This window comes from Poecilia reticulata, linkage group LG11 (genome assembly GCF_000633615.1).
Source record: "Poecilia reticulata strain Guanapo linkage group LG11, Guppy_female_1.0+MT, whole genome shotgun sequence".
NCBI classification, from domain to species: Eukaryota; Metazoa; Chordata; class Actinopteri; order Cyprinodontiformes; family Poeciliidae; genus Poecilia; species Poecilia reticulata.
In genome coordinates this window covers 15272927-15298719 of record NC_024341.1, presented here as the reverse complement: position 1 = coordinate 15298719, position 25793 = coordinate 15272927, and the positions used below count along the sequence as shown (strand labels likewise).

Here is a 25793-nt window from a genome sequence, read left to right as displayed (position 1 = left end):
CACTTTTAGTCATCTTAAATTGAAATACACGTGGACTTCCTAATTTATTCCTCATCCATTTTTTGACCTGCAGGTTTTAGATTACTCTGCTTCACCACACCTGAGTCAAATAATAAGGTCATTATCAGCACTCTGGAAAACTTGACTACACTGAGGAGGTAATTCTATTATTTGAGATGTGTTGAACCAGGGATACGTCTAAAAGTTGCAGAACACCGGCCCTTGAGGCCTGGATTAGAAGACCCCAACATCATATGCAGCTCTGGAAAAAATTAAGACACCACTTAAAATGACCGGTTTCTCAGATTTTACTTTTCATTGGTATATGTTTGAGTAAAATGAACATTCTACTCAAACATATGTTTGAGTAGAACATTCTATGAACTGAAATTCCAAGCAAAGCATTTAGTATTTATTTGAAGAAAATTAGAAATTGTCAAAATAGCAAAAAAAAGATGCAGTGCTTTCAGACCTCAAATAATCTTAAGAAAAGAAGTTCATATTAATTTAGAAATAACAATACTAATGTTTTAACTCAGGAAGAGAGTTCAGAAATCAATATTTGATGGAATAACCATAAGGTGTCAATATGGTTCAGTGCAGTGCTCTTTTCATTTTTTTCCAGAGCTGAATGTTATGACATGAACTAAATTTTCCAAAGCTAAGCTAGTTTTGACTTTATTTCGAAAAGACTGTGTTTCTAACCGGAAGTGACCGAATTATATCAGCTTGTTACGTTGCTTGATGGCAGCGGACTCGGGGAATGTACCTTGGCTGAAGTTTTGTGTTACACATTTCGTACCACGGCTGACTGTGTAATGGCGACCGCCGGACACTCCTCTGCGGGGAAGTAATTTGAAACAGGACGGAATAAAACAGTAAGTGTGAAATCAAAATGGGATTTAACGTCTGAGTTAGCTCAAATTTAGTTAGTATCACCCACGTAAGAACTTCCTCCTCTCCGATGGCTGTTTAGAAGCTAGCTTAGTTAGCATGTCCGTTTTTTCTTCAAATTCAACTCTGTCTCAGCAAGTAGTAATTATAACCTCCTAATAATTATATTATTATTACAGTTCGTGAGTAACACGATTAAATTAATTCGATAATTTGCCGTCTTTTATGGTGTCACTTTGCCATAGAGCTGTTTAGGAGCAGCAACTCTTCGGACGGTCAAAGTTAGTCAATGTTAGCTTCCTGCTAAAAATCTGATGTCGATTCTGTTAGCAGGCTGGGAAGTATAAACAATAGTTCCATTGCATTGTTAACAATAAGACTTTAGATATTTTTATTTTTATTTCAATATTGTTGTACTCATAATCTCGCTATATAGTAATTTTGTTGTAGTTTTGATTCTTTCCAGTTCTCAATGTTTTGATTTTCAGAGGCACTACTGCACGGCATTCCAGCTGTAATTGCTTTGTAATAAAATAGTAATAAAATACATAGTCACTATTTCTGAAATATTACATATTGTCACCCATCATCTCGCTGAAAAAGACATTGTGTAGTGCCGCTTTATATCCAATATATGCATCATTACATCAGTTTTGTGGCGCTTCATTCAGAGTTAATGTAAACCATTTACACACACTGTCAAAATTACATGATCGATTCATTGCAAATATATTTAAGCTGACTCTGATCTGTTTGCATGATCAGTTGAATAATTTCCAGTAGTTAATAAAATATCCACTGGTTAAAATCAAGAGAGGCAGGATAGTTGTTTTACTATCCTTACAGTATTTGTGTCCCTTTTTCTCTAATAGTCTGAAGCTACAATACAGATTTTTATGGATACTGATTTTTTTTTTTCTTTTGTCTTGATACTATAACATTTAGAAGAAATAATAAAATGTGCTAAAGGTCTCGTGATGGAGCTAGTAATTTAAACCAACTGATTTTATTAAATTTTTATCTGCACCACTTTGAATGGTTGATGCATTTAAAAACCAAACTCATGGGGGATTATTGTTTTGATGCGGGTAATCTTTAGGTACTAAAAAGATCATCAAAGTCTTTCATCATTTCAGTATCAGAGCTAATCAAAGGGGGAAACAGCTGATTGTTCAGAGCTTTTCTAGCATTTTTATCACTGATTGAATTAACTACCCAAATGGGACATTTTGAGTGTTGCTTTTTTCTTTTGTTTTGGAGAAAGATTGTCCTTTTTGTTTAGAAAAATAAGATTGTGGTCGAAGCAACGAAAAGCATATTTCTGATTTGAAACAGGAAAAATAAAAACTTGATTTAGTGCTGAAGTAAGTTCAAAGAGCAGCAACAAGTCATTGCCTTTATAAAACTGTATCATGTTTCAAACTGCTGCAGTTCCTGCTTGTAGCTAAAGATCAAATGTCATTTGATCAACCTTGCAGGAACTTTACTGTATCAAATTTGTGAATTGATTTTGTTATTTAAGTTAGGTTTTATTTTCTGAAAATATATTAAATTCCATGCAATGCCTACCAAGCTGTATAAAAGCAGTTTCCTATCAAATTACATATGTGGTATGTTTTTTTTTCTGTTTGTTTGTAATATTTCTGTAGCACAGTGTAAGTAAAGAATTTAATTTTAAGCCAGATTTGTACTGCAGCGTGAATATAAGTACTTTTAATCTTCTCTGTAATTGAAAAGGAGACAACAGTTCTGTCGCAGATGAATACAAGATTCCTGGGCTGTGAAAAGAAACCAAACTCACTCTCTTACAAGCAGACAGACTTTATTTTTGCTTGTCACCAGGGACCAGTCTCTCCAGATCTGTTGTCTCCAAAACTGACCTCTGTCAGTTTCTGTGTATTTCTGTTATTCCGAGCATGCGAGAAGAGCATGTTATGATCAACATTCACGGACAGTGTGCATGTTCCTGAACTTTAAAGGTTATCTCAAAAATATTTATAACACAAAAGAGAAGAAAACTCATATGTAGATTCAAATACATTGAAAATACACTTGATATTTTAGATCTATGGGTATATTTGTTGATAGAGTAACTTCTTACTCTAGAGAATGAGAATGTTAAAAAATTTTTTTTTTACATTGAATAGGTCTTGATGTATCTGACATTGGGACTCTAATATTAGATGCTAGAGAAGGAATTGATTTGCAAAATGCTTGCTAATCCGCTTCAAACTTTAATTTGAATTCTGCAAATGACTTTGCTGGTTGTGGCGAGTGCTGACTTCTCAACTAGATGACTGCCTGTCCTAGCGAATATTAAACATGTGATTACACGTATTGTAAAATGCTACATGACAGCATTTTTAAAGCCAGCAATACATTCTTTCTTCATACACTTAGATCTTTATAGCCTAAGCAGTGTCTTTTCCTGTTTTGTTATTTAGATCACTACCGCATGTGAACTTCTGGAAAATCTCACGATTTTTAAGACCTCTTTCGGGAGAAATCGATTATTGAATACTATATTGCACTTCAATATTGGAAGCACATTGCTGTTGTTTCACTTAAACAATAGCAATTTGACACCTTGACACTTTATTTTTTTGTTGGGTTACATTATCTTTGTGATGGGATGATGCCAAAATAAGATTTAAAACAGAAATTTGTCAAATTGCACAGCCCTATTTTGGCTAGGCTTAAGATATTTCTGGATTTCTTCTGGTGGTTTACATTCAGTTTTCTAAATCTTACTTTTGACCTCCAATAGACACCACCTGCTAATGGAATAATGGAATAAACCAACATTGTATCTATGAAACTAAAACTACTGGCACTGTTAGCCTACCTTTAAAATATTCAGCATATTTCTTTAAAAATGTGGCTCAAACCATTTTAAGTGCTGAAGTATCTGCTGGTGACGATGTCTGGCCCATTTCGATACTTTTATCTAAGCTTGTACATTGTACATTTGAGTAATTTTTTAAAATCTCAAATGAATGATGACGTTTTTTTGGTCTTTTTCACGTATCTGCGTTTAGAAACCTCCCATAGGATGACATTCATTGATCTGCAAATTGACTTTTCCCTTGTTCAATTTTTTTCCCCACTTGCGTGCGTTCTGTACATAAATGGTGTCCAACACCCAGTTCCCTGAAACATTGTATGATCTCAAGTGCCACTAAGTGGCTGCATTCTTTGAAGGCTTTGTTTCCTGCTACCTTTGTCAACAAACCATTGACTCTTCTTAGCACTTTTGTTGCAGCATCTGAGTCTTGTGTGTTATGGTGCCTTCAGAAAGCGAGGAGGAAGCTAAATGCAGAAAAAATATCTTTATTTTAATGAGTACAAACAACACAGAGCAAAAGCGTCCAAGGTGCGTCGGTTTCACAGGAGTTTTGCACAACACCAGGCGTCGTGGAAGTTGTCCCAATCACTTTTCTTAGACTTGGCAAAATCCAAAGTCGGTTTCCATTTAGGTTTTCAACTTTGAGATCAGAGAAGACCATCCTGACTGCCTGAAATTCAGCTTGCTGGTTTGTGATCCCAACAAAGCACAGGAACGAGCCAACTGGGAGCAGAGCCTGGGTGAGAGATCAATGACCACAAGGGCAGAAAGCAAAGCACTGGATGTAAAAACAAAGTCAAAAAAAGTTTAGAGTAGATGGCTATGAAGTAGCTGGTTTTAAAAACATACTCTAGCTTGGTTTTATTTGTTTAAATTGAGTAAAAGTGGTAAACTTGATCAGATAATTTGTTAGAGGAGCTAGTAAGAAAAAAAGTAGCTGACAAGCTTTTTAGCAGCTGGGAGTGTTAGGCTTCCTCATTTTGCGTGTGAAGTAAATGTGTGGCTCCTTCTCTCCCGTTTTTGCTTTGTGTGTGACTTAATTGCATGTCTTGTAAACAGACTTATTTGCAGTTTTCTTTAAAACATGACATCAGTGTGAATGCTTTCTTTAAAGATTTTCTTTTTTGTTGCAGTTTTAGAAAGTCTTAAAGTTAATCAAATGAATTGTCACGCAAGGTCCTAAATTACAAACCCGTAAAACAGTACTTATTAGAGAGAAGTAAAAGTATTAAAATGGATGGAGATCCTTTGTGAACTCTAGTTTGCTCATTAGTTGAACTGTTTCTCTTTATGTCCTTACCTTCAAATTAAAAGGTATTTCTTTGTTGTCTGAGTTGTTTGAATGGAGATGGTTAAATTGCTGATTACGATGTAAATTCTTTTAATAGACTTTGATACCTATTTTTGCACAGACTTTGGGGCTCATCATCGTATCCCAGACGAAGTGGAAAAGTATCTCACTCTGCCTTCTGCTATCTTCCTGTTTAGTAAACAATACTCAGAGGAGCGTCTGAGACATTTGCTTCTGTATTGGCTGTTCCCTCTCTTTGTTTAATGCCACACTATTCCTGATAATACTCAAGCTAAAGATACATCAAGGTACATGGGTAAACATATGACTGATGAGTCCTGGAGGGCCTTGAGCGTACAAGATTACGCTGTTCTTATTTTTTCATGCATTCTTAAGTGAATATCCGCTGCACTGGAAAGGACTGCCATTTTCTCAGTGTGCTTAGTAAACAAAGTTATATTTAAGAAATGAGTTTTAGTTAAGTTTCTGGGCTGTCCCTTGGTCCGAAGCCAAAAGAACTGGAAGCATTGTCATAATCAGGAAATCTGTCCTCAACACGGAATGTCACCGGAAATTAGCGTACGTGACGAAGGCGGCCAAGGAAAATTTTTAGACGGACGTTTCCAGTCATAGTTGATCTTGGTGAGTTTTAATTGTAACAAGTTTGTCAACTGGAGAATCTTTCAACGTTTTCTCCTTAAAACTGGACCCGAACTTTTAGATGCTTTGTTATATAAAGAAAATCACCAATTAATCTAGCAGAACACATAGTCCTTAATATGGTGTTTTGAAGGACACTCCTACTGGAAAATGTCTTGAAAAAACAAGAAGTAAATTGAGGAACTCTGAAGCAATCCTACAGGAAATGACAGATCAATGATAGTTTGTCTGTTAAAATGACACAACTATTGTGACATTTGTCTAACGTGTAGAAACATGTTGTAAATACCTTTGCCATCTCTAACTTAGGAGTTCAGTTTCACTTTGATAACCACATACTAAGTGTTATTTATTGTGATGGCTCGTATCGGCATGCTGCTTCTTATCACTATCGCAGCTGACTCTTGTTTTCTGACATCCTTTAAATGCCTCGGATGTCCTCTTATCTACCTTCTGCTTATGACAAAAGGGGCTTTCAAAGATGCAACCAAAACTCTTTGATTGTGAGGAGAAAGCTGTGGTGTCGATAAACAGGCAGGCAGGCAGGCAGATCCACCAGCACAGTAAAATCCACAGATGAGAACTTTGTGTCCAGTTTAGGTTTTATATATATATATATATAAAACACGGACCCCTTTTTCCCCACTTTTTGCCAGTTCCAATTTCTCTGCAGGAATATTATAAGATCTAAAAGCAGTGTTCAGAATAGTTTCTTCTAGATTACCTTTCGTTAGTGGTTATCTGTTCATATTGGGATTAGAGGTGACATCACGTCGCTATAAGAAATTGATTAAGTTGACAATGTTTCTGTCTTCCTTAGAGAATATTGATCCTTACCTTAAGACAGAAATTTCTAAGGCTAACTTTTCCAAATCAAGGATGTTTATGACAGAAAAATGCTGAAAGCTCAAAAAGATTCAGCCTTCCTGTTTTCTACTAAAAGTCTTACTCTCTCTCTTGTTCTCTTCAGCTTGAATGACCTACAAAGGGCAGATGAAAAATAGGGTGTTGTTTTAAATAGCTTTTTTATGTCTCTGCTTCCTCTGACTTGATTCTAAGCCAACTCTCATTGGTATTGGAAGAAACTAACATTTCATCCTCTTCCCTTCGTAACAGCATCCAAACCGAATAGTGTTGCTGTCAGTACGACGTGGTAGCGCTCTGTGTTGTGTATCTACTGATTAGATTTTTGGGTTTCCAGTGGTCAGGGTCGATCAAGAAAAAAAAAATTATATATATTTTTTAGCAGTCGATCACCTGGTGCAACTCAGCAGCACAGAAACGATTTTCCCTTTGGTGGTGACTTGGCAAGATGTATAGTTGTCCAATTGGCCTTCCTGACACTTTTTTTATTTTATTTTTTAGATTGGTTCCAAACTCTGAAGTCGTTCAGTTCAACACATACGTATAGTTTGAAACCTCAATGAGAACAGGTTTATTGTTGCCTACTTGTATTTACTTTGGCAGTGGGAAGTGGAAGAAACACTGTGGAGGAATGTGAATGTTAACATTCAGTTATGGTTGTTTGACTGGCTATGGTGACATTCTTCTTAGGGTTTATAAATAATCCCAGATAACCGGCGTCTTCAAGGCGCTGTTTGATGTCCAAGTGTGCAGTCGTGTTAAATGTCTCACTGCAGGTTGGCTGAGCATCTTAATTGTCTGTTGCACAGCGAAGGTGCAAAAAAATAAAAACGGAGGGGGTGGGGGGTGAATATTATGTTTATTGCTTCGCCGGTGCCAGTGTGTTATTGCAGTGTGGTGCTAAGTGCTATACTTGTTAAAACCATTACCACTGCCTCGCCACATGACTTACTTTATTACTATTTTTCCCTTCCATTTTGACTCTCAAATTATAGTGTGACCTTAGACTGACTTGATTCCCCAGCAGAAACATTTTGCTTGGAAACGGCATTAGTCATAACACTGCCTAGCTAAAGTGTGATTTATTTAATTATGTATTCTTTTTAAGAGCCTGCAGAAGATTGAAAGTGTTTATTCTGCTACGGCAAACTTCTTACCCAGGGGGTCTCGTCTGAAGAACTGGGACACCATCCCGATGTACGAAGTGTGTTAGTGTGTGATTCCCCCTGAGCCACAGAACTGGAAACACAGACACTCAGCCACATGGAAAGTCCCACTCAGTCTTTCTACATCGCATAGGCAGGATTTTCCAGTTTAATTACACCACTACATTGTAATTTCACATTAAGGTTGGTTGAAATAGCTTTTTCTTCCTTGTTAAAGCTTCTTCCTGCTTACACAAAGGTTTTTCAGTTCATCTCACAAACCAAAATGGTTTGTTGTAAAGATGAATTATAGAGTTATAGCATCACTTCCCTGTGAAGTTTTAAAGTTCACTTAAAAATGTTTTGTTTTAGTGAACGTGTTGCTGTTGTTCACTGTAGTGGAAAGGAACACATTTATCTGTTTCGGTACTTTTGAGGAAGTTTTAAGTTTCTTTAGCCAAAATACTTTGTATTTTATGTAAAATAGCAGGCTATTGGTATCTTACCTTACACTAAATGGTGATAATTTGCAATATTGGGTGGCATCTTGATCCCAAGGGGAGTGTTTGGGGAAAACCAGCCTTTGCCAAAAGTGATGCAAATTTTTAGATCTTGCTATTACATTGTGGATAATTTTAAGTACTTTTTCATTCCTAGATTATCGTAAACTTTAGCCAACTTTTACCAAATTTAGGAAGCCCTGATTTCCATTTAAGCACTATATTTACCTGCATTGACAATTTAGTTGGGACTTAAGCATGATATGTTCACTAATAAGAAAAATATTTTATTTTTCATTGTTCAACTCGCTTGTCACCATTCAGACACTAAAAACTATTGTCTAGAAGATAATATCACGTCCCAATATTTTTTTTTTTACCATTTTTCTTAATGACTGTTACCTTTTTATAATTCTGCCAATGAGAAGAGACTCAAATGTAATACTATTTTTGCCTGGTTTTGACTTTTCCTTTCAAATTACTTGCAGCTCAGCAGGGAGAGAACTATACTGCAGCTAAAAGCAGTCTGTGACTCCAGTACTAGATCTCCAAAATGTGGTCAGAGTTGGATGCATTCACGCTTTTCCCCCTTAAACCTGTAGACTGTCACTGTGCTTGCTTCTAAGTGTTTTTACAGAGGCAGTCCAATGTATTATGATAAATGACCCAGATGCCCCTCACAAGCTTCAGAAAGTCGATTCAGCACCGGATGAAAAGAGTCATGGCACCAAGAAAAATGCGTCTTGAGGCTGTGTAGCTGAAAGCTTGTTTTTTTTATTTATTTATTTTATTTTATGTTTTTTTTTTACAAGTGACTTGCAGCTTTGAAACAGACATCTCACTTCTACTTACAAACTGTTGTGAGTGCTGAAAAGCCACAGCCAGTCAGAATGAGGTTTTTAGGCTTGTAAAACTGCTGCCTCAGATCGGATTTGCAGCGGTTATTTAGTCACCTCTTAGCTCGCCGGGGATTTTTATCCAAAATGATGCCTCAGGTTTACATTGTGGAGCTGAAGCACAACTGAAATCAATGCAGTTTTTAAGTTTGTAAAGCTATCTCTCTCTCTCTCTCTGTCTCTCTCTCTCTCTCTATCTTTCGCTGTTATTTAAAACGAAGTAAGGAGGACTAACTTCAGAAATAAGGCTGTGTTCACACCGCAGGCAAAAGCGACCGATATCCACTTTTTTTTTTTTTTTTGCCCACATGAGACCTATATCTGACTTTTTCACAACAGTGCGAATGGCCCAATTAAAAAAAATTTGTAAAAATCTGATTTTACCACTTCTTTATTTCATACCGAGTCAGTTACTTATCCAATTGCGCCTGCAGTCTGAATGTTTATGTTTTATTATTCTTTTATGTTATTGTTGTGTCATAACTCTGCAGCAGAACAAAACCAGATGCGGTAAATCAGGACGAAAACAATGTCTGAAAAACATAATTATGAACTTATGAAAGAAGTGTGTGTCACTGAAGCGCGTTACGTCACAATCAAAACACTCCTTGCTTTGACTACACATCTAAACAGACTTCTCTGCAGAAATTCCAGTCAGCTCTCTACAAAATGCCATCGCTATTAGCTGTGCTTTCTTTTTATTAGCTTCCTTCGTGTTGTTATGAAACCATCGGCTCCCATTACAGAGTAAACTTTAAAGTCAATCCATAAATGGCTCCATTCATCATTACTTTTATAAATGATGTTGCTGCAGTGCCAAGATTCTTCTTCTGCCGGTCGCTTTGGGTCGTAAACCGTTCACACAGAAGTCTTATTGTGGTCCGGTTTAATTAGTAGTATGAACAAAAAAAAGAATCATACTGCAGCATCAGTCGGATCAGACTGCTGTGTGAACGTAGCCTCGAACTCGTAGTAAAAATCCTAATATTTGTTAGTTTTTTCGTCCTGCTGAATTTGTGTTTTTCTTTCTTCCAGGCCTGTGTGCAAATCAAAGCCTCATCATCTCGACCTCAACACCCATCTGCAGCTGCTGTGATCTGAAGCAGTGGAGCGCCTCACTGATTTGTTTTCCTCTTCCTGCCATCATGTCGTAGCTCAAGTCGTGCTGCTCCCCTCGCTGGCCATCCTGTCTCTTGGATCTCTTTGCATTTTTTTTTATTTATCCTTCCTTTCACCCTCTCCTCACCTCATGTGGTGATTTGTAACTGAAGCACCGGTAGCGCCTCTTCTGGCGCCATGAGCAGCCTGCAGCATGGCAGCACAGGCTCAGAACGAGACCTGCACTCTGCTGCGTCCACCGTTAGCCTCCCCTCGGTCAGAAAGAATCCCAAAAAGCGCCGTCTGTCCCTCCACTCGTTCTTCGGACGCAGACTCCGACCCGAACACGACTCCAAGCGGAAGTCCAGGACTCTGTCTTCTGGAGCGGACGGCTTCGTCATCATCGAAAGCGTGCAGCCTGAGGCCAGCGTCGACAAAGTCTCCTCCCAGCCTCCGTCGGATGTGGCGTCCACGTCGGCTGGGACGGGATCTTCGTCGGACCTGCTGGAATGCCCGCTGTGCCTGCTTCGCCACACCCGGGATCGCTTCCCAGACATCATGACCTGCCACCACCGCTCCTGCGCAGACTGCCTGCGCCAGTACCTGCGCATTGAGATCTCCGAGTCCCGCGTCAACATCACCTGCCCCGAGTGCTCGGAGCGCTTCAATCCCCACGACATCCAGATGATCCTGGGAGACCGAGCCCTCATGGAGAAATACGAGGAGTTCATGCTGAGGCGGTGGCTGGTGGCCGAGCCAGACTGTCGCTGGTGTCCCGCTCCTGACTGCGGGTAAGATGGAGGGCGGTGAGAACACATGGTCTGCTCAGAAAAACACCAATCAGCATCAAACTGTCTCTTTACCACACATTTTCCATTAAATTTTTATATATATATATATATATATATATATATATATGTGTGTGTGTGTGTCACTTTATAGACACAGACTTTATTTGATTTCATTGGAATTTGATGTGATTAATAAGCATTTAGCACAGAATTGTGAAGTGAGAGGGAAATGATTCATGTTTTTCAAAATGTTTGCAAAAAAAACGAAAACTGCCTCTGTGTGCAAAATGTGTGATGAATAATTAATAACACATCACCCGGAAGCCACCACTAAGTGTGTTTTTGACAGCATCATGCTGTGGGGATGCTTTGCTGCAAATTGATCGGAATAGAGAAAAAAGTCCCTAAACAATCCTGTAAGGTTTGTCATAAATCAGCTGCATGAAGGATAAATGACACAGAATTTAAGTTATGGGTATCGGAGGAAAGCAAGCTCAATTGTAACGTCTCCACGGTTACGAGCATTAGCATCTCCATCGCTAAAAGTTTATATCAGTATTGGTATCAAAGGTAGGAAAACTACAGGCCAAATATGTTAATATTCAGAATTTTGCACGCATGATACTTAAAATATATTGCGTCCAAATACGTAGTATGGTACATATTGTACAGATTGAGATTGGATATCCAGATGGATGCCTCCCACATTTCTCAGATCTTTATTTAAAAATTAAAAAACATATAGTTTTCTTTTTCCTTTTGCACCAAAATAATCCGCTACATTGTGTTTATCTGTCACATTAATATCGATATTTTATACCTTCTTGTTTGTGGCTCTTGAGTGAGAAAATATGAAAAAGTTGTATGTGAATACTTTTAAAAACTAACATTGTATTCATTTAATAAGTACAAAATGATGTTTTTATAATATTTAAACAAGAAGAAAGCTAAAAATCAAGACTTCAGGACTGATTTTGCTTCGTAAAAAATCAACCCCAGTGTCTGCACTCATGCTTGGTTTAAACTTCAGTTTCATTACAGCTGTTTTGTTTTTGTAAGTGAAATGAGTCATCCAAGAGAGATTTGAACAGGAAGTGCTTACTATCGTTCTGCTGACGTGAATCTGTCCCATTGTTATACACTGTGGGAGAAAACGAAAGGTAAAAATAGACGTCAGAGATGTAAATTCAATAATTCATGGTTTTGTTGCTGATCATCATTAATGTACAGAACACTGAGTCGCACTGTGACGTATAAATCACTTTAAACGTGAAAAGAAAAACAAAGACGTACTTAAATTTAAAATCATAAAACATTTACACTAGGTATTTCAGACTTTATCAAATAAAAGAAGAAGTTCGGTACTTTCTGCTTTAACTCCTAGTGGAGGTCAGGGTTCAGGTCAGTTCGGGTTCAGGTCAGTTTGGAGCCAGGAGGGATTCAACAGTTTGCTCACAGTGACTGACACCGAGCTGCTGACCCTGTTTTCTTGCTCTCTTGACTTCATCACAAAACACTGTACTGTTAGGCCATGGCAGCCACTCGACACACAATGCACTTGCACCACTGCACCACACATGGCTCCTGTGTTTGACTTGGTCTGGAAACGTCACATCTTTGTATTGGTTTCCCCATTAACCTGAATTTACTTTCTATTCTGCATTTGTTGCATCAACAGCTGAAATAATGCTCTCAATCCCAAATAACTGATTTGACCCACTGCCAAACTATCAGCTCCATTTCTGTTGCATAACTGTGGTTTAAAGGTGTTAAAGCGTTTTTGTTAGCTGAACTAGTTTGTCGAGTGATAAATTCTTTTATATGAAGCAACTCTGTAGCAAAGTTAAAGTTTGCCTAGTTTTAGAACCTGATGTGCTTCCACTTTTGTTTTGTTACAGTGTTGCATTGGTGTCGATTTTCTGTTTTTAAGTTGATAATCAGATTTGTTTTCAAGCTTAAACTTATTTTAGCTTGCCATTCGAGTGGAATTATTATTTGGCATAATTATCTTTTAAGCAAATGATGAGGCTTGTCACATTAACAAATTTTAGCTGGACGATAAATGGTTCCAGAAATTATTGAGATAAACGATAATGTATTTGTTTAGAGACCATTTTCAACTAAAACACAAGAACCAGAAGAAAAAAATTATTTAAAAAAAAGAAAGAAAAGCCACACAAAACTGAAACCATAAATAAAATGAATATATATATATATATATATAAATTTTTTTATACTAATATTAATTTATTGTTTTTCGCTACAGTGTCACAAATGACACCAGTAACTCCTTTAGCAGCAATGTAAAATATTCTAAGCTGAGTGCATTGCACAGATTATTGTGAATTTTTCTTTTTGTTCTTTGTGTTTTAGAGACTTTTATTTCACTACTTATCAGAGCTGATGTTTGGCACAAGGTTGAACACCTACAACTTGTAAACAGCCAGATGTTAGCAGATGTTGGTGGCAGGGATCCTGTGCAGCTTTACAAGTCAGGAAAGGGATCGAATGTGGTTCAGGTGTTTTCCAGATCTTGATGGATGTGGAAAATATTTATATTTTCCTGGCTTTGCTCCCTGCTTTACTTACTGCATGATAAGAATCTGGCTAAAAAAAAGCAAAGGGCCTTCAGCTTTTTTTTTTGTCAGTGCTTCTTTTCATCTATTCGTCCATCAGTCTCTTCATTCTTCGATCTGCCATTGCGTTCATCTATATATCCATTTCTTCATCGATTCATCATCCATTCAGCTTCTTTCTTCTTGCCTGCAGTTTTTCCAAGTTTCATATTCATAGCCTGACATCTGTGGAAAAATGTGCCTTAAATACACAGAGAATCAAAACTGCAAATGTGGAAATGTCTAAAAGGAAGGGTTTTATGATCGGTATAAAAAGTTTTATTTCAATCACTGTACTCTATCCAGCTGCTTTTTACTTGTGCGGAATATTTTATTTCCTGCAACGACTCAACTACAAACATTTGAACTTTGAAAATCACTTTTACTGCACATTACCTCCCTCAACTTATCACTTTGAAAGTGTCGATATGTTTCTAGTGTGGTTCTCTGGAGCTTCCTGTCCCAGTATGAGGTTGGATGAACAGAGTAGGAATTAAAACTTGCCAAGAGTCGGGTTTGCTTGCTGAGAAGTGCGTGGGGAAACACGGGGAAGTGAAGACGTCAAAACGTCCATTTGGAAATCCGCTTTTACACAATATATCATCAGTTTGCACACTGAAGTGTTAGTTTGGAAACTGTCTAGATTTTCCTTTTGTTTTAGCCATTCTGTTGTTTCTGACGTACAACTTCAGCTGTTAAATATGTACAGCATGAGGGTTTGTATGTTTAAAAAACAGCATACGTCATAGTAAGTATTGTTCTAATTTTCTAACCATTTTTTTTTCTGCGTTTTCAGTTTTGTTTCCTCCTAAGTCAATCTGTTACTTTCCTCTGAAGAAAAAGGAAGCTAAAACTGGAAAATTATGGGGAAATCTTTGAGGTCACATTTAACCATAATTATGAAAATGTTCAATTTAAATGTGTAACTTGAAAAGATGAGTCAGGAGGAGAATAGCTTGTTCCTTATTCAGCTGAATTGTATTTCAAAACGTTTGTCATGAGAAGTTAGTGGAAAAAAAAGTTTGTTTTATTGGTTGAATGTTGACTTTGCCTTTTGGGCAATTTGCAAATATCATCTTTTGTTTTTATGTTTCATCTCCATTTGCCATGACACTAACCTGGTATAGAGTGGTAAATTACCACAATGACCTTATTTAATTTTATATAGTTAAATTTTTATAGTATCTTTATTGTCTGTGTTGTTTTTTTTTTCTCACTTTTAGAATGAGGAAGCTCAGGAAAACAGCTGCCAGCTTTTTCAGTCATCATAGATGGAAAATAGTTTATTTAAAGCAGCTCCAACTGCAATCTATTTTTGGTTTTGTTTACTTGTAATTTCTGAATTATAAGAATGGGTGGATAAATCTTGTAGTTGTAGCTCATTGGTCTGCAACCTGCAACTCTTTTGACCTTCCACAGTACCGCTTGATATTTGGCTAAAATAGAGCAGAAGCAACTAATTTAAATCTTTTGAAAAGGCAGAAGTTTTTGTTGTTGTTGTTGCATAGAATAAACCCTGCATCGAATTTCCACAACAAAATGACAAAAATTATCAGTGACGTTTATTTTTTATTTTTTCTCATCACTAGGTTGGAAACTAAACGCCTTTTAAAATGTTTTTCTTTGTTTTAAATCTTAAAAACTGAAATAAAATGAACACAAATCTCCTGCAGCAGATGCTCATTAACACAGTCCAGGTTCAGATCTCTAAACCAGCATTCCGCTCGTATTTTTTCCCCTCCTCTAGGTATGCCGTCATTGCTTTCGGCTGTGCCAGCTGTCCAAAGATCACCTGCGGCCGTGACGGCTGCAGCACAGAGTTCTGCTACCACTGCAAACAGCTGTGGCATCCCAACCAGACATGCGACACGGCGCGGCAGCAGCGGGCCCAGAGCCTGCGGCTCAGGAACTTCAGGTCGTCGTCCCTCAGCTACAGCCAGGAGAGCGGAGCAGCTGGTATGAAGGACGATTGGTCACTAAGTCTTATTTGGTTTCGAAGTTTCTCCCTAGCCGGGTTTGCTACTTCTTCACCGACCCGTTCGCTTATGAAATAATGTTTTATGAGTCTGACTGTGGTTTTAAAGTGGATTTGACCACCTAGGTCAAATCCCTTTTGATCACATCAGGAGCTTTCAAAAAAAGCCCCAAAAAAAAAAAAAAAAAACATTCAATCAAAAGGAAATTTTAGAAGATTTCACAGTAATTGTGTTGTTCAGAGGGTCCAACCTTGTCAGCGTCTCCTAGTTTGATGCACTTTGACCTCATTAGTTGGGCGGGGGGGTAAAAGATGCTTCCTGGACCCTCCTACGTAAAGGAAATGAGCTTCTGTCTCTGTTTAGCCAGTCCTGGTTTTTGTCTGACATAATTTTTGCCATTATGCCCAACAGTCTCCCTTATTTTTGCCTTGGTTTCCTTATTTACTTTGATGAAAGAATCACACATTCTTAAATATCACATATACATTCAGTGTCACAGATTATTTGCCTAGATGTTCACACCATTTTATTTTGTTTATATATAAACGAATTTGCACTAACAGAAACAGTCTATGACCTCCATCTCATTCTGGTTTGTTTCTCCTTAACGATCCGTTGCAGGTGATGACATCAAGCCGTGCCCTCGCTGCTCTGCTTATATCATCAAGATGAACGATGGGAGCTGCAACCACATGACCTGCGCCGTCTGCGGCTGCGAGTTCTGCTGGCTCTGCATGAAGGAGATTTCTGACCTTCACTACTTGAGGTGAGCCGAGTGACGCCACGGTTTTAACATTCACCGTTTTGTTATCGAGGTTCCGCGTTATTAGCTTAATTTCTCTTTTTACCATTTGTTGTTGTCATCAACACCAAAACCTGTCCTGTCACCTCATCTGTCATTTCTGTATTTATGTTGACGAGCAGAAGATTTGTCGGTTTCACATTTGGTGTTTTGCTCTTTGCTCTTTCGCTTTAGTGGAAAACATTTAGTGTTTTTCCTGCATTTAGTGTTGGATATACGAAGAAGAAACTCAGCTGTTTTGACCTTCGAGTCGGTGTTTCTCGGCCCTGGTCCTCAGTGCAAACTGTCCTGTGTTTTTAAGATGTTTTCCTGTTTCAAAGCACATGGTTTAAAGCGATGGATCATTAACAGGCTCCTGCAGAACTTGCTGTCCTTGTTCTTTTCAGATGTCCTCAAGTTTATATGCATGTACGTCAACAGTGCAGAGTTTGGGGTTTCTCCTTGGAGGAATTTTCCGAAACAGCCATTTTTAGAGCCAGATTTAAATCCCCATCCTGGACGAGGACTTAAAAGGATAGATTTTATTTTATTTTTTGTCTACAGCAATAATGTGTACAGTTTTTCCTCTTGGAGATCTAACAGACGGTTTCCTCTCCGCTGTCTTCTCAGTCCGTCGGGTTGCACATTCTGGGGGAAGAAGCCGTGGAGCAGGAAGAAGAAAATCCTCTGGCAGCTTGGGACGTTGGTGGGAGCGCCGGTGGGAATCGCTCTGATTGCCGGCATCGCTATCCCAGCCATGATCATTGGGATCCCAGTCTATGTGGGCAGAAGGGTAAGAACTTCCCTGACACTAGTTTGTTTATTCAGAGATGTCTGATGTAGTAATTGCTGCTTTAAGTCTGACCTAAAAACAGTGTGCTTGATCCATGAGTTTATCAGAATCAGGAGGGAGAAAGAGAAGAGTAAAAGTGAAAGTTGGAGATGGCTAAGTGTATCCTAGCTACCCTGTTTGTTTACCTCTTTATATGTATCTTGACACTGCAGAATCACAGATTACAAATAAAGATTTTTGGCAGAAATAGATATGGTACCGATTATATATATTTGTTTTTACCTGAAAGTGACAAGACATGCTAATGATCACACAGATTGTAAATAAAAGTTTTGTTTTTTTTTAAGTAATAGATTTTCCTCCTAAAGGGGAACATTATGTCTAGACAAATGATCCATATTGGAGGTTCTGTTGTCAAAATCCAGATAAAGAGGTCAAAGTTTGGTGGTTGTGTGTTTTTATCTCCTGGTTGAAAATGACTATCGTGTCACTTCTCCCAGTCTGGTTTGCACTATACAAACACTATACTGGGAATGTCTATTTATGTCCATAAGTATAAAAATCATCAAAAAGTGTATGTATTTTAGTCATTTAATTTAATAAAATAAAAAACTAAAATCCTTGCTGGAGAAGCAATCTGTGTAGTTGAGTTGAGGAAAAATCAGTAAAAGTGACAAGAAAAGTGCTACATTGTGAAATACGATACTATATACTCTAATTTTCTGTGAAAATAAATGTTGGGCTTTTAATAGCAGCAAATCAGAATCACCTAAATTAACAGAAGTAAATTCTTTAAATATTACCGAGTGCAATTAATTTATGTTGCATACATTCCTTTATTTGAATGAAATTACTTTACTAAAAACAATTGTAGCTGTACAAAACGAAACATTTATCCTGCTCAACAATTTGCCTCATCAGATACATAATCGCTACGAAGGAAAGGACATCTCGAAACACAAGAGGAACTTGGTGATCGCTGGAGGCGTGACGCTGTCGGTCATTGTGTCTCCTGTGGTTGCTGCAGTCACTGTTGGTAAGAGATCACCTTTCTTTTTTTTGTTTTGTTACACAAGTTGTCTTGACATTCATAATATGTCAAGAGCTTCCAGTAAAGTTCAACTGGGTGAAATTATACTTTTTTTTTTTTTTCTCTGAATCTCTGCTTTGTCTGATATAGAAAGGAAATGTTTATTGCATCTGTTTCCTGTGCGTCTCAGGTATCGGCGTTCCCATCATGCTTGCGTACGTCTACGGCGTCGTCCCGATTTCTCTGTGTCGGAGCGGAGGCTGTGGCGTTTCCGCCGGTAACGGGAAAGGGGTTCGAATCGAGTTCGATGACGAAAATGACAACATCGGCACTGGGGCAGTGGCCATAGGTGAGAATCTCCTAAATACTAAGAAAGATGGAAATCTGAAGAAGTAGCAGCAAATCTAAAGTTCTCAACAACTAGCCAAAAATTACAGGGAAAAACATTTACAATGGGTTTGTAAGGTTCCTTGAAAATGCTTGAATTCCAATTAAATGTATTCAAGTGCTTGAATAAAGTCGGTGAAACTGCACAGTTTTGCAATAAAGTGCAATCTAACGTTTGATTAAAAGCCTAAATTTGGAAAATGTTATTTAGAGATGAAGCTAGGTATTTTCGTATGTGATAAAAAGACGTATTTGAAAGCTGTTGGAATGCATTTAGCTTGAAGCACAATGTTTGTGTGTGTGTTTGGTATACTTAAATCAGCAGTTGTTTTACCAGCGCTCATGTGGTGCTGCAAATATTTGTCCTGACCAGGCCCAGGACAAATATTTGGGTGTGTGAGGCTGAGCTGGTTTAGATTTCCCTTTGAGCTGTTGAGCGTGAGAGAGGAGACAGAGTTGTATTAAACATCACAATGGCAGCTATTAGAAATATTTTTAGAACGACAAGTGATAAACGGGAGTTAAATGTTTGCATCTGTCTGATTTTTGTCAAGATTTCATGCACTTTCTGTCTTACCCACAAAGTCATAGAACATTTGGGTTTACTGCAGCTAACTCGGTACGTGTGACTTCTTTTTTTCTCAAACTGCTCTATAACCAAACAAATCTCCCTCCCAGACACGACGTCTGTGGCGGAAACTCGGCTTAACAACCCGAGCCTCGGCGACGGCGCGAGCGTCGGCGGCCTGACCGGCCTGAGCCTCAGCGTCAGCGGGAGCCACATGGAGCGCTGCGGCGTGAGCTCCGCTCAGAGGGACAACATGAGCGACAACGCCAGCACCACGGCGCTCGCCGGGACCAGCATCACGGGCAGCCTGTCCAGCAGCTGCTACAACAGGTAAAACGCTGGAGCTGGACGCTCCCTTCGTTGTTAAAATGTGCCTCCCTTAATGCCGTTAGCGATGGTTTGGAAGCCGAAGCATATGACACGGGAATAATGCGTCTTGTTTTTCCAGTTTCAGGGCTTTTTTTAGACACTAATTGTGGTTCTTTTCCATAGTCGTGTTCTAAGCAATCTAGCATCTAGGACTAATGCCTTTGTTTTGTCTTATTTCAACGGTACTAACTTATAAAAATAACTATTTCTTGCTATTTTCAGCAGGGAGATGCCAAGAATTTTTCCCCTGAATATTAAGAAGGAAATTCCTTAATATTCAGGAGGAAAAAAGTATTGGTTATAAGTGAAATAATTTACCAACAAAACGAGGACAGTGTCATCAATACCACAGATTTATTGACTTCAAACAAGCTCCTATTTCTTGCTGAAAAGTTACATGTAAATTAGCTTCATCTCACTTCAAGTGTACTAAGATACTTACACTAGGAACTAGACCAAAAATACTTGTTTTTGTAGTGTAATAATTTGTTTGAATGAATTATTTGTTTCCTCCAGGATGGAAGTGCAGGCCGACGTCCAGAAGGAGCGCTGCAGCTTGAGCGGCGAGTCGGCCACCGTCAGTCTGGGGACGATGAGCGACAACGCCAGCACCAAGGCCATGGCGGGCTCCATCCTCAACGCCTATATGCCGCTGGAAAGGTTAGCATTCAGATCACACTCGTCCCGCAGGGAGCAGCTGCTCACACACGTTATTAGTGGCTGGTGAGTGTGTGAGCTGGAACTAGTGTGGAGCTTGTTCTGTTTTTCAAACTGTTTTCTTAAGTATTTTTGATTATTTTCTAGTCGTCCAACTCAAATAAAATCAAAGGAAAAATTTAACTGGGATGGAAATCTACCAAAATGACACCCCAGGTTGCATCACACATACTTTTAATGAATCAGAAGAAATGACCAAAAATAATTTTTTTTCCTACCATGAAACATGTCAGGATTTTGACAGCCCAATAACATAAGAAAATGAAGTTAAATCAGGGCTTGAATTGTATTAATTGTAATTAAAATAATTGTCAACTAATTTAGTAAGCAATTAGCATTAGTATCTAGACTCTAAAACAGGCCATTTGTTGAAAGAACAGGAGACACTAAGACAAAACTGGACAAAGATTAGATACATTTTGATAAAGAAAAACACCTTCTTTGTCTGTAAATATGTTCCATCTGGAGCTACTCAAATGGCACAATTTTAAATAAATCTCCTTTTTAGCACCTTTTGCTATCCAGAAAATAAGTAACAGATCAAGCATAGAAAGAGAAAATGCTCAGAAAACGATCATCGTTAGCTGCAGCCACAAGTGAAATTGTCAAATTGAGCCAACAACATGCATGTGTAGCATGTGCAGTGATTCCATTTTACTGTGTGTGAAATGCGTAGATCCGTTAAACGTGGCGTTTATTTTGCAGAGACGGAAGCCTGGAGGCTCCTGCGGACTCCGAGTCCAATCAGGACAAGGTGAGGCACGGCAGCGCCAGCAGCAGCATGGATGAAGCCAGCTGCAGCAGCAGCTCAGCCGCCAACAAAGCGGCCGGCGCCGATGGATGCGTGTGCTCGTGTCCCTCCGCATGCAGCTGCGGGCAGCCCGGCAACCAGTGTGGCCTCTCAGCCTCTTGGTCCAAGGACCCCACCGCCGTTACCACAGGCAAAAAGTGCAAAAGTAAGCTCTGGAGGAGAGCGAGCAGCGGCGGCGGCAGCAGAGGAGACAGAAGGGTGAACGAGACGCAGGGCGACATCGACGCTCAGCTCCTGGAGCAGCGGAGCGCCAACTCCTCCGAGCTCGATTCGCCGTCTCTGAGCGGCAGCCTCCCCTCGGTGGCCGACTCGCACTGCAGCCATTTCTCGTCCGAGCTCAGCTGCTCGGACGCCGAAACCGCTAAACCTGTCCAGACGGACCCTCCGCCCCACCAGCCCACCATCACACCTCTACCCGAGGTGGAGTACGACCGCCTGGAGCAGCTGCCCCCTCAGAGCAGCCACGCCGCCCTCGCCCACCGCCTGCTGGCCTCATCCCCACCCGCCTCACCGAAAGACAGGAGCAGCGCGACGTTCCTGTACATCAGCGAGGAGAGCGCCGGAGAAAACGCGGAACCGGAGGAGTTCGTTAAAGAAACCAGCAGAAACTCTGCCGTGCAGCCGGTGAGCCCCACCAGGAAGCGCTGCATACAGACAGACATCTGAAGATGCTTCCCCGTCCTCACGCTGGGCAACCGCCACAAACTCTGTTAGCTTTATCACCAAATTTTGGAGAAATCAGGGTTACGGATGCAAAGTGAAGCTGTTTAGTAACAGAAGGTGAAAAGGAAGGAGGCTGGAAGTGTAGAAGATGGCCTGGACTTCTGGTTTTCAGAAGTTTCAGCCAGTTTTCAGAGCAGTGTGCTTGTTTGCAAGTAGATTTGAATGTACATGAACATGTTTGAAGCAGGTTTTGAGCTTCGTGAGATTCTGCAGATCTGTGACGATCGGCACAGAAAGGACAGTTCCTTCATATCAGAATGATTTCCTAGAACCAGTGTGTAGGGATGTCCCGATCAGGAGATTGTCCCCTTTTTAACATCCAGGATATCCTTTTTTTTTTTTTTTTTTTAAGTTCGAAACCTGTTGTTATTTTAGCACAAAGTTGCATTTGTCATCTCCTTGGTCAGGCTGATGATGTTTTGGTTTATTTACTTTGCTATGATATTTCTAATTGGAGATTGTTTAGCTAATAACATTTAAATAAGTTTCCACTTCAGTCGTTTGCAAACAGACTTGCTGGAACGGTTCATGAAAAATGTAGCCATTTGTTTTTATCGCTGTAACATTTAGTGAGTTTAGTTTAATGTTTCAGCTGCTTTCTGAGCCACTTTTTGTCCACAAGTTGGCCTATTGAACACAGAGTGGAAAATATGACAAACAGGAGAGTAAAGGGTAAAAAAAAAAAAAAAAAACATTTAGATTGTTGGTGTTAGATAATCAAAATCCAGTGCATGGGAATGTAGGAATAAAAATAAAATGACCTTGGAAACGGACATAATCCCTGACCAACGACGGATATCAGGTATTGATTTTAATCATTTGACAAAGCCTCGATCGGGACATCCCTAGCTTTCCTGATGCTGGTTGGAGTAAGTAATCAAAGCTGCTATCCTGAAACCTAATTTTTCCTTTTCGTTGGCTTGTTTTTGGTAATCAAAGAATGATCCGGTGTCTCCAGTTTACTCTTGGATTCCCTCAGGATTGTTAAAGAGACTCTCGAGTTTAACGGTGGGACCAGATGATACAGTAGCCTCCTATACTTTCCAGAATCATCAGACATTAGAAAAATTATGTATTTGCTTTTGTTTAAGTTGCGACTCATGTTTCTGTTTTACATATTTGCTTATTTTTATGTTGAGCTTTGGGGAAAAATTGGTCTTTGATCCGAATTTGTTGGTATAACCGAATGATTTTTGTCACAAATCCAGATTTTTTTGTTTAGATATTCTGGATTGAAGCCAGCCGCCTTCATGCTTTTTTCCCCTTCATGGTTTCCTATCTGCACTGGTGAACAGGACAGCTGTGTCTCTGCTGATTTACCAGATTTCACTACATGTTCAAAGTACAGTTGAAGCATAAACACGTTAATTTAATGCAGTTACTTAAATCATATATTCTACACAGAACAGAGCCCTATTTTTTACACACGTGTAGCATTTCTTACAAATTACAGGGCTTGTAATAAAATGACTTTGATTCAACCAAACTATGTTTGCAATAATGAAATAAGCTTTTTTTAGACAACTAAACCGTCTGAGCTGCAGTTTACTCTGTGGAAACGCCTGAACTTTATTTGAACTCATGTTGTGCATTGAGAACTTGCTTCTGTATCCAAGCACATTTATCCTAATATTCGATATTCTGCAGTGACTGTACAGTATTGGTGATAAATTGTTTTTAAAAAAAAGTTAAATCCAAATGAAACTTTCTGAATATGTACTGAGTGTACTTTACCAGCAGGCATTTTTTTTCTTATGTTTTTAATTTTCTTTTTCAGAAATGACCGATGCAAGTAATTTTATATTTGTCAGCACCCCACAGTGCCTTGGGAAATGTTCCTGTGTCTATAGTGTTTTTGTTTTATTTCTTCCTGTCTTCATGTGAGAAATATATAAATATTGTTGGATGATTTTCTGCCTATTATTAAAATGGACAAAATCTTAAGGATGAACCTCACACAAGCTGTTTTGGCTGACCAAATGTTTTGTCCATATTAACCCCGATTATACCAAATTATTTGATTGGTTTGAGGTTCCCCTGAAGCCATCAAAGTTTATGTAAAAAAATATAATGACCACCATGTTGGCACTAAAATGCATTTTCTCCAAAGTGACACTAAAGCTACATCTCGAGTTTTGCAGCCTGACCTCTTCTAGGCGAAATCAACCAGCTGCTTTATGAGCTGCTTTAAATAGTTGGAATAGGAATTTCTTTATTTTAGATGAACCTCTGAGTTTATTTTCCTTTTAATTCCTCTTCCTGTTTGAGTTCTGGTGTCATTATTTGTTGTCCAATTTTGTTGAAAAGAGGCCTATGCTATTTGGAAACTTCTGTATTTTGACTCCTTGCATCTGAATGTGCATGTTGATGCATATCCTTCAATAAAAATAAAAAAAATCTCGATCAAGCATTTTATCGAGGAGACGTTTTTCATTTTGGAAGCTCAGTTTTTGTTTTACAGGTTTTCCAGCAATCCATATTTAACCATTTTTCATTTCTTGTTTACTCTTAGACTAAGAGTCTTAGTATAGTTTCCCTTTGTGGAATTTTTCTTTTTACTTTTTGAGGAAGGCATGTGTTGCTTAAAAGTTGTAAAAGCAAAATTACAAGAAGCAGCAGTCACACTCGTTTATTTACATTTGTATTCAGTTATTTACATACAGTACATGCTTTCACATTCCATGATAATAACAAAAAAAAAAACATTCCAGGAAGAGCTGAGTTTGTTCATTTAAATTGGAAGGGATTATTTTTAATAATAAAAAAAATCTAATGAAATAAAAGATGTGGCACATCATGTTGTATAGTTGCATGTATTCTTGTAGTGACATGATTTGAAATCCCTCCTGTTTAAAGTAGGAAATGAGATTTTAAAAATATCTTACTTTCAGAGTTTGAATTTTTTTAGACAGCTTCAATACTAATCAGAACTGTTTTTATAGCATTTTCAATAACATGCCAAGTTTTCTGTAGAAAAAGTCAAAGATTTTTGTAGATTATTCAAACTACCGTATTTTCCTGGACTATAGAGCAGGACTATAGAGCGCACCATACTATAAGCCACAGCTACAAATAAATAAATAAAAAATAAAAAAAACTAGAAACGTACATATATAAGCCGCACCGGCTGCTCTCAGTTTTCCATAAGGACCCAGCAGAGAGCTGCGTCCTAATAAACCTGCTGGGTTTATTAGGACACAGCTCTCCCGTCTCCAACTTCGAACCGTGGTTTTGTTCACGCCAAGTTTATGTGCAGCGGATTTATTTCCCTTCTGTACTGCCAGATCGATGGCCCTCAACTTAAAAGCTGCATCACGAGTTTGAATAAATTTTTCATCGCTAGCATGTGCTTGTTCTAAAATTAGCCCCATCTTCTTTGATTTCCAATTTTGACTTCCAACAATTCGCTTTCTGCTAAAGAGCCCCCCCTGGCGGTTGAAGAAAAGTCCACAGAAAAGCCGCACTGGGCTACAAGCCGCATGGTTCAAAGTGTAGGAAAAAAGTAGCGGCTTATAGTCCGAAAAATACGGTATCTTTTGTTGCGATTATGTACTGAAATGCAAGAAAATTCCAGTTTGGCTCAATTGGTGTTGAAATTTGTATTTTAATAAACAAAAATAATATTTCCTTTAAAAGCAGTGAGATTTGTTAAAGTATATCCAGAAGTATTGTTTGAATAGTTGACCAATGGAGACTTGTTTGGGCCACAGTGCAGTGTTCAAATAACTTTAGTAAATGTGGCCATTTTTAACTTGGACCATTAAATTTAGAAACATTTCATGTCACTGGTCTTATTAAATGATTTTAAAAGTATCTAAAAGTGACTCTAACCAGGTAAAAAGGTAACCAGAACGGTATTAAACTTAATTTATATATTTATATACTGATATGTTTGCCTTTTGTATACGTCTGTCGTCATCCCACTATGAGTAAATATGGCTGTGAAGACACTTCATCTTCGAACCACAGGATTTCCTAATAACACAACATCGTGGCGTCTGTACAGTCACCAAACCTCATGAGGTTTGGTGACTATTTT

General features: G+C 38.6%; 1 protein-coding gene across 1 annotated transcript; it reads left to right on the top strand.

Annotated features, from left to right (window-relative positions):
* The first annotated feature begins 734 nt into the window (after positions 1-734).
* rnf19a (ring finger protein 19A, RBR E3 ubiquitin protein ligase) lies at positions 735-24182 on the top strand. The gene is made up of 10 exons (XM_008422078.2): positions 735-878; positions 10131-10984; positions 15347-15555; positions 16197-16341; positions 16987-17149; positions 18071-18185; positions 18370-18528; positions 19245-19464; positions 20020-20163; positions 20926-24182. The coding sequence occupies exons 2-10, from the start codon at positions 10392-10394 to the stop codon at positions 21695-21697; spliced, it is 2520 nt and encodes an 839-aa protein (XP_008420300.1). The 5' UTR covers positions 735-878; positions 10131-10391; the 3' UTR covers positions 21698-24182.
* The last annotated feature ends 1611 nt before the right edge of the window (positions 24183-25793 follow it).

Coding starts and splice junctions, on each gene's coding strand:
- rnf19a (XM_008422078.2), top strand. CDS start 10,392: ATGAGCAGCCTGCAGCATGGCAGCACAGGCTCAGAACGAGACCTGCAC. Junction 15,556..16,196: donor CCAGGAGAGCGGAGCAGCTG/GTATGAAGGACG, acceptor GATCCGTTGCAG/GTGATGACATCAAGCCGTGC. Junction 20,164..20,925: donor GCCTATATGCCGCTGGAAAG/GTTAGCATTCAG, acceptor TTTATTTTGCAG/AGACGGAAGCCTGGAGGCTC.